Source organism: Bubalus bubalis, chromosome 11, assembly GCF_019923935.1.
Source record: "Bubalus bubalis isolate 160015118507 breed Murrah chromosome 11, NDDB_SH_1, whole genome shotgun sequence".
Taxonomy (NCBI): Eukaryota; Metazoa; Chordata; class Mammalia; order Artiodactyla; family Bovidae; genus Bubalus; species Bubalus bubalis.
The window spans coordinates 69,462,859-69,476,399 of NC_059167.1; the positions used below are offsets into that span (position 1 = coordinate 69,462,859).

At 41.2% G+C, this 13,541-nt stretch overlaps 1 protein-coding gene across 1 annotated transcript in view; it reads right to left on the reverse strand.

Moving 5' to 3' along the window:
• The window catches only part of SPRED1 (sprouty related EVH1 domain containing 1), a 123,149-nt gene extending 110,223 nt beyond the window's left edge, over window positions 1-12,926 (reverse strand). The window contains exon 1 of the mRNA XM_006073014.4: window positions 12,128-12,926. Coding sequence (XP_006073076.2) covers window positions 12,128-12,159 — 32 coding nt within the window. The 5' untranslated portion in view covers window positions 12,160-12,926. The remainder of the gene's footprint in view (window positions 1-12,127) is intronic.
• Window positions 12,927-13,541: the final 615 nt, after the last annotated feature.

A 13,541-nucleotide genomic window follows, 5' to 3' on the forward strand; every position in this document is an offset into this window, starting at 1 on the left:
ACTAAGGACCTAGCTGAAATAGTGTAAAAACCAAAAATGACTAGACATTAGCCAGTAATTATTAAGTCAAACTACTTTTGTATGATGTATGCTGGGACCGAGTACCCAGTACAGATTCAGACTCAATAGGACCTATGTAACTTAAAACTCAACATTCAAAAAACTAAGACCATGGCATCACTTCATGGCAAAGAGATGGGGTGGGGGGAATCAAAAAACAGTGACAGGCTTTATTTTCTTGGGCTCCAAAATCACTGCAGATGGTGACTACAATCATAAAATTAAAAGACACCTGCTCCTTGAAATAAAAGCTATGACCAACCTAGACAGCATATTAAAAAACAGAGACATTACTTTGCCAACAAAGGTCCGTTGAGTCAAAGCTATGGTTTTTCCAGAGGTCGTGTATGAATGTGATTGGACTATAAAGAAAGCTGAGCGCTGAAGGATTGATGCTTTTGAACTGTAGTTTTGGAGAAGACTCTTGAGAGTCCCTTGGACTGCAAGGAGATCAAACCAGCCAATCCTAAAGGAAATCAGTCCTGAATATTCTTTGGAAGGATGGATGCTGAAGCTGAAACTCCGATACTTTAGGTACCTGATGCAAAGAACTGACTCATTAAGACCCTGATGTTGGGAAACACTAAAGGGAGGAAGAGAAGGGGATGACAAAGGATGAGATGATTGGATGTCATCACCCACTCGATAGACAAGAATTTGAGCAAGCTCCAGGAGCTGGTGATGGGCAGGGAAGCCTGGTGTGCTGCAGTCCATGGGGTCAACAAAGAGTCGGACATGACTGAGCTGAACTGATAGAACTTAGAAGCTAACTTTGCTCTCTCCCGAAGTATCAAGATGAGGAAAAACTGCAAATGAAAACTCAGGTGATTATAGAGAGGCCAGCTTGTCCACTCCTTCATCTACTTCTCTCCCCTTTCTTTTTGAAAAAATTATCAGAGTTGAAAAAATATCTTAATTTGATAGACTACTTACTAAAGTTATTTGTTATATTTTCTTAACTCTTACTAAGTTGATTAAGTTTTTTGGATCAAATAAAATAACTCTCAAGAGAAAAAGCATACACATTTTTCATCGTATTTTTAAGCTCCTAATTTATGTTCATTTAGGACTTTGATTCATAGATAACTTCAAACTCGATCCTAAACCCAGTTTTAGTAACTACATATCTAAGGCTATTATTTTCTAAATAACAAATGACACAGTATCAGAGTAATAATGTTAAACATCAGGCTAAATCAAAATATTAACAAATGTTTGCTTTAGTTGCTGATGATTATAAAATGAACTAAACATAAGCATACAGACCTTTAGCTATCCAAATCAAAGTCAGCACTAAGCCACAGCAACAAACTTCTAGCTAGCAGATCTAGCTCATGTCACCCATTATGAGTTCCTAGTTGATTACACAGGCAAAAAATTAAAAACCTAAAGCTTTAATAACCTGAAAAAAAGACTCCTCCTCCCATCTCCCATGAAAGTAATTTCTCTCCCCCTCCATATAATCTGAAAGTTCCTTCATTCAACTCTGCAAAAGATGGCTTTTCCCCACTGCTGCTGCTGCTGCTAAATCGCTTCAGTCGTGTCCGACTCTGTGCGACCCCAGAGACAGCAGCCCACCAGGCTCCGCCATCCCTGGGATTCTCCAGGCAAGAACACTGGAGTGGGTTGCCATTTCCTTCTCCAATGCATGAAAGTGAAAAGTGAAAGTGAAGTCGCTCAGTCGTGTCCGGCTCTTTGTGATCCCATGGACTGCAGCCTACCAGGCTCCTCCATCCATGAGATTTTCCAGGCAAGAGTACTGGAGTGGGTGGCCATTGCCTTCTCCTTTCCCCACTGAAATTAGCTAATTTTTATGAAAGTGAAAGCTGTTCAGTCATATCCAACGCTTCGTGATCACACGGGACTGTAGTCCATGGAATTCTCCAGTCCAGAATACTGGAGAGGGTAACTTTTCTCTTCTCCAGGGGATCTTCCCAACCCAGTGATCGAACCCTGGTCTCCCACATTTCAGGCATGTTCTTTACCAGCTGAGTCACAAGGGCCCAAGGATACTGGAGTGGGTAGCCTATCCCTTCTCCAGTGGATCTTCCCGATCCAGGAATCAAATCCAGGTCTCCTACACTGCAGGTGGATTCTTTACCAACTGAGCTATCAGGGAAGCCAATTTTGATGGAGAGACATCGAATTTATTTATATGTATTTCCAAAATGTGCTCAGATGCTAAAATTGCTTTTAAAAATTTACAATAGAGATTTATATTATTTTTTGCATGTTGGAATGTTTAAATTTTAAGTGTTTCTGAAAAGCAGCTTTTTAACATTTAAACTCAAATACAATTTTTCCATCAGGTCCATAATCCTTTTCAAAAAGTAACCCTACCTTCAGGCTAAATGAAAATGAGTGCTGATTATTTCATGAACATAGTACCCTTCTCCTCAAGAACTGAAAGTTCTTTTTAATATTCTCTTATCTCTAATCAAAAAATGTTATGGAGGGAGGAGGGAAGGTTACGTTTTATCTTTTAACATCCCTCTGAAGTAGGGACATGTTATCCTGGCTTTATAGATGGAAAATCAAGCACAAAGGCAGGTTACATGACTTGCCGAAGTCTTAATGGGACAGTCAGTAGTAACCACAGATCATGTTAATTATGAATACCAAGTCAATTATAGAAATTCAGTGAATTCTGTTTCAAAAAGATCTTTCTAACCGTATTAGGATTAAAGTATCCCCAAAATACAAAATGTTTGTCAAAGACAATATCATTTATTTGGATAAAGCCCTATAGTATCAGTCAACATTTTGGTCAGTCTCTCAGAAAATTCTTTAAGTTCATGGTAAGTTCCAAATCTGGATAATTTATTCACATGTCTAGCTTCCTTTCTATTTCCTAATTCCCAACACCATTATTATATGAGATCCTATCACTTCCAATACTCCCAACTCCTCCAGGATAAGCCCTTCCCTTTTCTTATTCTCTGTGACACCCTCCTTTTCAATTTCCAATTCCAAAACCCTTACTCCTGTTTCTTAAAATTGCAGTGGCAGATGTCAATATTCATATTCGATTTTAAGCAGCTCATCCCACACACTAATTAAATACAATAGCCCTGGCTCAGGATTCCTCTCCACCTCAACTTCTGATACCAACCCAGGAAACTGAACAGCCATACTAGTGAACTTTTAAAATATCCTAAAAAATCCTGGTTCCTCTACTCCAACAACCTGTTTCTACTTTAATCTTCCATCATGTTACCACTCTGGAGTCTGTGTTCTTTGATCAAAATCTATCTTTTCATTTCCCCACTTGCACTCTACCAGTTCTTTTTATCAAAACTTATAATCCCTCAAAACAGTTGTCACTTCTACTTGTCAACCTATCACTTCAAGCTTATTTTTTTTTCTTCAAAATCTAGTCTGGCCATGAAATATATGAGGTACTGCTGCTGCTGCTGCCAAGTCATTTCAGTCATGTCCGACTCTGTGCGACCTCACAGACAGCAGCCCACCAGGCTCCCTCATCCCTGGGATTCTCCAGGCAAGAACACTGGAGTGGGTTGACATTTCCTCCTCCAATGCATGAAAAGTGAAAAGTGAAAGTGAAGTCACTCAGCTGTGTCCGACTCATAGCGACTCCATGGACTGCAGCCTACCAGGCTCCCGCGTCCATGGGATTTTCCAGGCAAGAGTACTGAGTGGGGTGCCACTGCCTTCTCTGATATGAGGTACAGTGTGGTATAAATACAGTGCAATTTGAATCTCAGTTCTACCACTCACTCTCTCGCATGGCTACAAGTAAGTCACTAAAACTCTTTTAAGTCTTGGTTATCTCAATTGTAAACTATGGATAATACTTAGTTCACATGGTCATTAGGAGGATTAAATCTAGCACAGTATCTGACCCAAGCAATAAAACAGTTTGCAAGACTCCTCTTTCCTGGGCCGTGCTCTCCCAATTAACAACTTTCCCTTATTTTTTGTTTTCCTCTTCTCCATTATCAACATCACCTCATTTAATAAATAATCTCAACTCCAAACTTCCCCCTAAACTTACGTAATCTTACTTTTTGCTGTCTCCACTTCATCACTTCCCATTTTGTCTTATTTCTCTCCTATCTCTCAAGACTTTTCTGTCTTTTATTGTCCCTTCTCTGCTGCTGCTGCTGCTGCTAAGTCGCTTCAGAAGTGTCTGACTGTGCGACCCCATAGACGGCAGCCCACCAGGCTCCCCCATCCCTGGGATTCTCCAGGCAAGAACACTAGAGTGGGATGCCATTTCCTTCTCCAATGCATGAAAGTGAAAAGGGAAAGTGAAGTCGTTCAGTCGTGTCCGACTCTTAGCGACCCCATGGACTGCAGCCTACCAGGCTCCTCCGCCCATGGGATTTTCCAGGCAAGAGTACTGGAGTTGGGGTGCCATTCCCTTCTCACTCTCCCTTAAAAACACTCCTGATTCTCACTATTCATTTTCTATTACTTTTTAACATTATCCTTGGGCAATTCTTCACTGGCTTCAACTACAGGCATACTTTGCAGATACTGTAGTTCAGTTTCAGATTACTGAAATATCTTCTATGCTTGTTTTTCAGTTCCCCCTCCCCACCAGCCTCTCTTCTTGGAATGCCCCTCCTCTTCCCATTGCCCTCATCTCTGGCTGACTCCTAAATACCATCTCTTTTCTGAAGGCCTCCTTCACACACAACTCCCACTCTGCAGTTCACCAAAGGTAAAATTACTTTCTTCTTAAGCCTTGAAGACTTCATAACCAGAGCACTCAGCACATTTCAGAGGGATCTAGTTCCCTTGCTGGATAGTGAAAGCAGTTATCAGGTTTTACTTATCTTTGTATCTCCAGGGCTAAAGAAAAGTCAAGTGCCTAATAGGCACTCAAATGTCACTGAACTGAGTTTCAAGAAAAAGTTACTAATGGTATCTGACCTGAAAAACTAAGAAATCCATATATATAACTTAGCAACTAAAATTCTGAAATGCTTTTACATATAATTAAAGGGACAAACCCAGAACTGATGCCTAATTCCAATCTCAAAATACCAATGTAATTCACAACAGAACAGTGAAAGAAGTTTGGTGATTTTATGCCAAAGTTAATCATTAACATTCTGATGTGGTAAAAGTTATAACTCTGAAAAAGTAGCATCAAAAAAGTCAAAGTTCACTAAATTCCATCTAAAGTTTGGTAATCCAACTACTGGATACTAAAACATTAACAAATACTGCGTATTTGCGAAAGTAATCTCTAACCAAGTGAAGAGACAAACAAAATGTGTCTAATCATAAGTATAGCATCATTATATACTTCCAAGAGACAATTAAATTCTGCATTCCAAGTCATAATGCCCTTTATTGAAACTATAATACCTGTTTTACAGGTAACATTTAGAAATAAAATGATAAAACTGATATTAAAATTTAATTTCCAATTACTCTTAAATTTAGAAATGCTTATTCTTCACACTCTAAATATAGAAAGAAAATGCCTTCCAAAGTAATTTTAAAATTTCATATACTAGGTAATTTCTACTGTTTAATCCTACATTTACAAGCAACATGGATGATCTATTAAATGTGGATTTCTAAAATACAAAGAAAGTCACTCAGGATTCTTGAACTAAAAGCAATCCTAAAAAGTGGATCAAATACAATCTCATTATAAATCAGAAAAAGTAAAATTCTAGGAAGCAGAAAAATAATATAAATCCATATTTATGAACATTTATATTATAAATCTATAAAGTATGGACATTCACTTCCCTACTATAAGCAGAGACCAAATGACAATCTGGCATTTAAGATTGTATCATTTGTTTTCCTTATTCTTCAAATGTGACAAACTATATTGATTTTCTCATGTTGACATTCTCGCAATCTCACAATAAATCCAGTTTGACTGTGAGGCTTTGTTGTTTTTAGTTCACTGAATTGTGTTTAATTTGCTACTTTTTGAAAATTCTCAGCCAGTATCTCTCAGTATTTCCTCTCCCCCATTATTTCTTCTTTTGGAACTGTTAGCTGCATCTTGGACTTGTTCATCTTATCGTTCACGTTTCTTAACCTTCCTATTCTATATCTCTTTCTTTGGGTTCAGTCTTTAGGACCTCAGTCATAGTAGGAAGATTTTAACCTTTTGTGCCATGGACCTCTTTGGCAGTTCTAGTGAGGTCAATGGCCCCCTTTCTCAGAATATTAAAGATTTTAAATAAAATACGTAAGATTACAAAATTATAATTATATTGAAATATTATCAAAATATTTTAAATTTTGGTGCTTGCTTCGGCAGCACATATACTAAAATATTTTTAATTTTGATAGAGTAGTAATGTTCCTGTATTAACATATTAAAATGCAAGCTCTACCAATGGCTTAATAACTATAATAATTTCAAACTAGTGATGGCAGTAAGTCCTATTTCAAGATATTAGAAACAACCACACAGGAAACGTACTGTATGGGGAAAAAATATGATTCTATTGGTGTTATGCATTGAACTGAATCTCTCCAACAAGACGTTAGGTCCTAACCCCCAGTACCACAGAAAGTGACCTTATTTGGAAAGACAGTCACCATAGATGTAATTAATTAAGAGAAGATCAGAGTGGAGCTGAGTGGGCTCCTAATCCATTATGACTAGTGTCCTTAAGAGAAGATGGCCATGAGACACATGTAGCACTTTGTTAGACCAGCCCTGCGAAACTAACATAGTTGCTGTCACAAGTACCTCTAACCCTGCTATGGTTGCTGGTATTTTCTTCAATTATGAATGCAGACACATTTCAGGTAGAGATTAGTAAAAGCACTCTGAGACATAAGCCCTTATGTCTAAATCAATTACCATCTCAGTCTGAGATCCAGTACTCATTAACTATGCTTTAGCAAAAATAATGAACTATGTTTAAACAAAAATATACCAACAATTTTTTTTCCTTCCCATTACAAACCATTCTGAGTGCCACAAAAACAACACCTTGTGGGTCTGTTAAGACTTTGGTTCTAGACTCTAAAATGAGATGCCACTATCACACAAAACTTGCAATAAACAGCAAGTTAAACTTAAAAGAACGAAACAATTCATTATCTGAGTTAATTTCTTACACTGAATAAATGTGAAATTATCCTCTAGTGTTAGATTAACATTTGTGTGAATAACCAAATGAAAAGACTGACTTTTGACACTTCTAGGCCAGTAAGTAAAGCATGAGAGCTGGTATCTTAATACATTCCTCTTAAGATCTACCCCAAAAGCCTTTTGTTCACTTATTCATCTAAAGACCATATTTATTTAAAAAAATAAAAGTTTTCCATCTGTGATTAATATTATCAAAGACACAGGGTTATTAAATTAAGCTCAAAATGAGGAAGCCTTTAGAGATTAGGAATGCACCAACTGTTTCCAAATGTATCTTGGTTCTTCAAAATTCATGCTTCTACTTCATCATCCTATGAGATCTACTGGAAGTTTTTCATTTCCTTAAACATATCAAAATCAACAATATAATAAAACTGACCAATTAACAAACACATATGTTACCATGTATTAGCCTATGTAGTCTAATACATGTAGCCTATGTAGTCTAATACATGGAGAAGGCAATGGCACCCCACTCCAGTACTCTTGCCTGGAAAATCCCATGGATGGAGAAGTCTGGTGGGCTGCAGTCCATGGGGTCGCTAAGAGTCAGACACGACTGAGCGACTTCCCTTTCACTTTTCACTTTCATGCATTGGAGAAGGAAATGCAGCCCACTCCAGTGTTCTTGCCTGGAGAATCCCAGGGACGGCAGAGCCTGGTGGGCTGCCGTCTATGGGGTCGCACAGAGTCGGACACGACTGAAGCGACTTCACAGCAGCAGCAGTCTAATACATTAGACTGTAAGTCTAATGACTTACAGTGTGTCTATCTCTGTATTACTTTAGGATAATTTAGAACAAGAAGAGCCCATGATGATGATTAGTTCAAATTCCTTGATTTACAAGTTAGCAAACTGAGGGCCCCAAAGGCTGTCACTTGCCCAGAATCAGAGAATAAATTAGGTACAGTTAGGACAGAAACTCAACTCCCAAGTCCAAGACCAATGTTCTTTACATTATAGTGGTGTCTGACTCTTTGTGACCCCAGATAGCAGCCCACCAGGCTCCTCCATTCATGTAATTCTCCAGGCAAGAATACTGAAGTGGGTTGCCATGCCTTTCTCCAGAGGATCTTTCCAACCCAGGGATGGAATCTGGGTCTCTCACATTGCAGGCAGATTCTTTACCATCTGAGCCACCAGGGAAGCCCTGCATAAAAGCTGGTGAGAGTTACATAAATTATTAATGCCTTTTATATGATCATTTTAATCCTCTTTATATTTAAAAACAGTGCAATTGCTCCACAACCAACTAACAAGTTTTCTGTTTTCTAAAAAATCAATTTTATTATCCAGACAATTAAAAAATAGGAATACAATCTCATTTCCACCTTCAAAGTGGGCAAAAATTTTTTTCAAAGAGAATTGGACAGACATTTCAAGGCATAAGCACTCTCACATGTTGAGTCTTCTTTTCTAGAGAGCAATTTAGCAGAAAGAGTAGGACAACTTAAAATTTGCATATTTTATTCAATCTCTAAACTATTTCAAGGAGAAAAAGGTATAAATTTGGATGAAGACACAACTTAGGATCAAAGGCAGCACTGTTCAGAAATAACAGAAAAATAGTAGATCAATTAAAATATGGTATACACTGACTATAATGTAGGTGTTAAAAATTATGTTTTAGGAACTATTTAATGATAACAGAAAATATTCATATATATTAAGGTATGACAGTACCCTACTATGCAACTCTACTCTGCTGAAACTACATGTGTATACATAAATTACATAATACATGTGTAAAGCATTTATCACAGATTTTTACTCTTGGCACATAGTAAAAACCAGATAAATGAACATGATTCATGGAGAGTTTGACTACATATCAAATGTTTAAATACTGTTATGTGAATGGCAGAAATGCAAATACATTACTTATTCACTTTAAAGACCAGTTTGTGCATCATTTGAAATAAACTATCACTCTTGCATGGAGGATTTTTTGTTGTTTTTAATAACACTTTTAACGCAGTTACAGTTCCTACTGAAGGCTGGAGAAGAAAAGCAGACTTTCACCAACCCTCCCCAAGTGTGGCATTGTGTAAGACGAAGTGTTACAGGCTTACAGAATTACTTACTTAGTTTAAATATATTACTTACTTGATTAAATATATACCCACAATCAACCTCTGAGAACTATTTATTTCTCTCTCTACACATAACTCTAATTTCAAATAAGCATGTACTAGAAGGTTTCAAAATGAGGCCTCTAAAGGCCTTACTTGATTTTACCACAATGACTATCTAGAAAAGGTTAATGGTTTTCTAAGACACTGGTAATCTGCACTCTTTTTAAAAGTCAAAATCAGGTGAAAAACATACAAGTGTTAAGAACAGTCTCTAATTACCTATTGATTATGGATTTTTAAAAAAGAGAGAAAAGAAAAAGGAAAAAATATACATAAGGCTCCAATAAAAACCATATATTAGGGCAATTTTAAACTATGCTAAGGCTTTAAGGGCATCTACCATAACATCTGTTTCTTCCTAATACATGTAATTGTAAATATTAAATTTCCACTTGAAAACATTATAAAGAGCAAGTACCTAAATTATCAGGATAAAGTCTACATTCCAAAGAAGTTCACTCTTTCTGATTTACCTACTGTACTAACAATGCAGGCTCTAATAAACTGATTATCAGACGAACACATCACTTTCTAAAACAAAAAAAAGTAAAACCCACAAGAGTTTGTCCCCACGAAGAGTTAACATCTCATGGCAAAAATGGTATGTTAAAACACACTATTCTCGACCTATCAAAATTAACATAACAAAGCCCCTAGCAGGAAAAAATTTAATAACAAACCAGGATAAATTAGTGAAAACATAATTCTTAAGTCTGAATGAGATAATTTCCAAATTGTCCCATACTAAGTACATTAATTATTTTAAAGGCAATTTTACCATTAACAAATATTGTCATTAGATGCTTCGAATATCAAAATCTCTGAGACTAAATCACCGGGAATATTTACATTCATTTTTAGTGCAAAAGCAGTTATCATTCACTGGTAATCACTACAACAAAAAACTTGTACTCTCAATTTGTCCATGGTAAGTATTATAAGAGTCCCCTTAAAAACTGTGTTTTACAAGTGTGTCAATTCACATTTCCATATTAGCGTTTCTATCAGCTGCATCCATAAAAGGAGGTATTCAATATTTTACTTTAAATACGGTAATTAGTCTTCCCCCATCCCCAAAATAGAACCTGACATTTTGATCCAGGCTACTTTCTTAAAAGAAGGTATCAGCAAAAAGGACCGTCATTCTGTTCACGGGTTTTAGCAGTTTTTCTCTTAACTAAGGCGTTATCTGAGATACTTCTTGATCTCTCTCAAAGTAGGTCTAATCTGCGGAAGGCTGTGAGACAGTGTACAGCACTGTGAATGGCCAGCCAGGTATTTTATGAATGGAGGCGATCACGTGATCCCAGCACCTCCCCGAACTGATATTTCCCACATAACTGTGTCAACATTCTGAGAACAGGGGTAGTTGTTTGTGTGGGCGTATATTTTTGAATTTAACCTATAACTTCGATTTCTCCTTACTTTCTGAACTCAAAACTTGACATGAAGACTGGCAGTTGAGCCTCAAATTTCTTCCTGGGAAATCCTTTCAAGATGTCCAAGGTGATGGATGTTTAATTATTTTTTTATGAATGAAAAGTGTGCTATGCAAATGAGGGCGATTCACAAAAAGAGAGAGAACATGGCGGCCACTTCTGCTTCTCGACTGCACTGACACTGCAGCAATCCACCTTCTCCCACAGCCCGCTCTTCAAGAGTGTGTTGTGGGTGGGGGGTGGGGGGACGCTGCTCTGCATTTCTCAAGCTCTTTTATGTTAAACAAGCCTAGGCTTTGGACTTTAAAGCTCTCAGAAAGGTCTGACTCGAGGAATGCTCTTTACTTAAAGGAATGCGTCCTAGGACTAGTCCTAACTCACTTAACTCTTTCCAACCCTCCGAAGAGAAACAAAACTTGAATTTAATAACAAGAAAACGGACACTAATATTCTCATGGAATTAAATTCCGTCTCAACAGAAAACTGTTGCAGCCTCATTATTCCTCCAGGCAGCTGTTATGTTACAGCAAAATATTTAAAAGGCAAAGTATTTTGCTTGGAAAACATAAGGACAGCCCAAATAAACAAAAACTTAAGCTGAGATGTTCTACAAGTTAATGAATGAAGTCATCAACGTGTTCAGCAATGTAAACACTGTTAAATCGACGTGAACGGTGTTTCAATGTAGCTGAAAGATAAAATTTAGATTTCAAAATTTTCCTATGCTCCTCATAAAGACAAGTCCAGCGTTCGCAAAAGCAAAATAGAATAGTTCAACATCGCCCACACTCCAGGTGTCCCCAAAGCTACAGAAATTATAAAAATGCTTCCCTAGCTCCATTTTTTACAAAAATTTTACAGGTCATAAGTTTAAAAAGGGTGAGGGGCGGGGGGAGGCTCAACCGGTATTTAAGAAGCACTGACTCATCGAATTAAGATTCAAGTGCAGTTTGATGCAGGAGGTGCTCCCACACATTAATTTCCAAGTGAAACAGCTATAAAGGAGGCAAAATGGATATTTAAGGTATGTTGATTGGTGTGCTAAAGTGAAAAAGGACAGGCCAGAGGTCTTCCAGTCACTGGGTGGGATAATTGCTACCCCTCCTCCATCCAACCATATTATTCCATCTCATGGACAAACAATTGCCATCCCAGGCCAAATTCAATACCTTCTCCCAGAAGAAAGCAACTAAATGCTGGGGGTGGGGGTCCGGGGTTCCTGCCATTAAATAAAATGGCTCAAGAAATCAAATGTTTTCTCTAGAACAAGATGCACTCGAACTCTCCACGGTTGCAAGCACCCAAGTCCCCGAGGAGGTCTGGGGAGGCGTCGAGGGAAAATGGGGCGGTGGGGGCGGTTAGTAATCAAAATCAGTGAGGTGCTTACTCGTTGTCAGAAGTCGCCGTCTCCTCGCTCATCTTTCCCTCACCGCGATCCGATCTGGAGATGGAGGAGCAACAGCAGGCAGAGGAGCAGCAGCAGCACTGAGGGGCAGGAGGCAGCGGCGGCCGGGGGGGCGCGGGGGCAGCGGCTCAGGGGCCTCACCATGGTGGATGCCTCACCCGGAATGGTGCCCCCCCAGCCGGGAACCCCGGCCACCCCCGCAGGGGGGTGGCGGCGACAACCTCCACCGTGGCGACCCCAGCCTCTTCCCCCGCCTCAGCGTCCAGCCAAAGGATCCGAGGAGGCCGGGGAGGGTGGGAGCCAAGCAGAAAAGGAAGGGGGGGCTGCGAAGGTGGACTGGAGACCGGCTCCTCGGGCCACGGGTGGAGCGCGGCGGGGTCCGGCCAGGAAGGAGCAGGCAGGAGGATTGAGAACCCAGGAGCAGAGGCGGCGCTTCCCTCAGGGATGCGGCGAGGAGGAAGCAAGGATCCGCTTGGTGGGGGCCGGCGGGGGGGTGCCGAGGCCAGGCTCCGGGCGGCGGCGACGCGGTCCTGCCGGAGCCCACCCCACCATCTCCCGCCTCGCCGCCGGCTGCCCGCTCAGCCCCGGGCGGCGATCGGGCCGGTCCTTCCGGACGAGCAGAAGCGGGCGAGGGGCCTCACGGCGGCGGATTCCTCCAGACACGCTCCGGCCGGGACGACTCCAGAAGAGGGAGGAGGGGGCGGCGGGGCGCGTGTGAGGCAGGGTCGAGCGAACCTATCGCCCTCACCCGGGTCGGAGAAGAGCGGCACGCCCGAGGGGCAGGGTCCCGAGAAGAGGCGGCAGAGCGAGGAGACCCGCCGCGGATGCCCCACCAGACGGTGCCCACCAGCAGCTCCGCGGGCCAGCTCCTCACGCTCGCCAGAGGGGAGCCGCGAGGGGGGCGGCGGAAGCGCTCACGCCGCCCGCTCCTTCCGCCGCCGCCGCTGCCCGAACCGGGGGCGCCCGCGGGAGAAGGAGGCGAAGTAGTCCCTGGCGATTTCTGCAGGCCGCCGGCTTCCCGGAGGGCCAGAGCGGGTACGGGGCGGGGTTGCCGCGCGGGGTGCCCGGACTGAGAGGGCGTGTAGGTAGGAGAACTAAAAGCTGCGACCTCCGGACGAATCACTGCAACTCGAAGTCGTGTGCAGCATAGCAAGTTTCAGGAAAGTAGTTCCCTCCTCCCTTCATTTCCCAAATCGTTGTCGAGCCACCGAGCGGGGAGAGGAGGAGGGAGGCGGAGGGATACGCAGGCACCGTGCTCGTGTGCGTGCGCGCGCTCCAAACTCTTGGCACGCCGCGAAAGGGGGCGGGGGTGGGAGCTGCACGGGGAGCCGCTCGGGAGGTTGCATTGTTGCGGCGCGCTGCTCCCCGTTACTTGCTTTGGAATATTCTGGTTGTT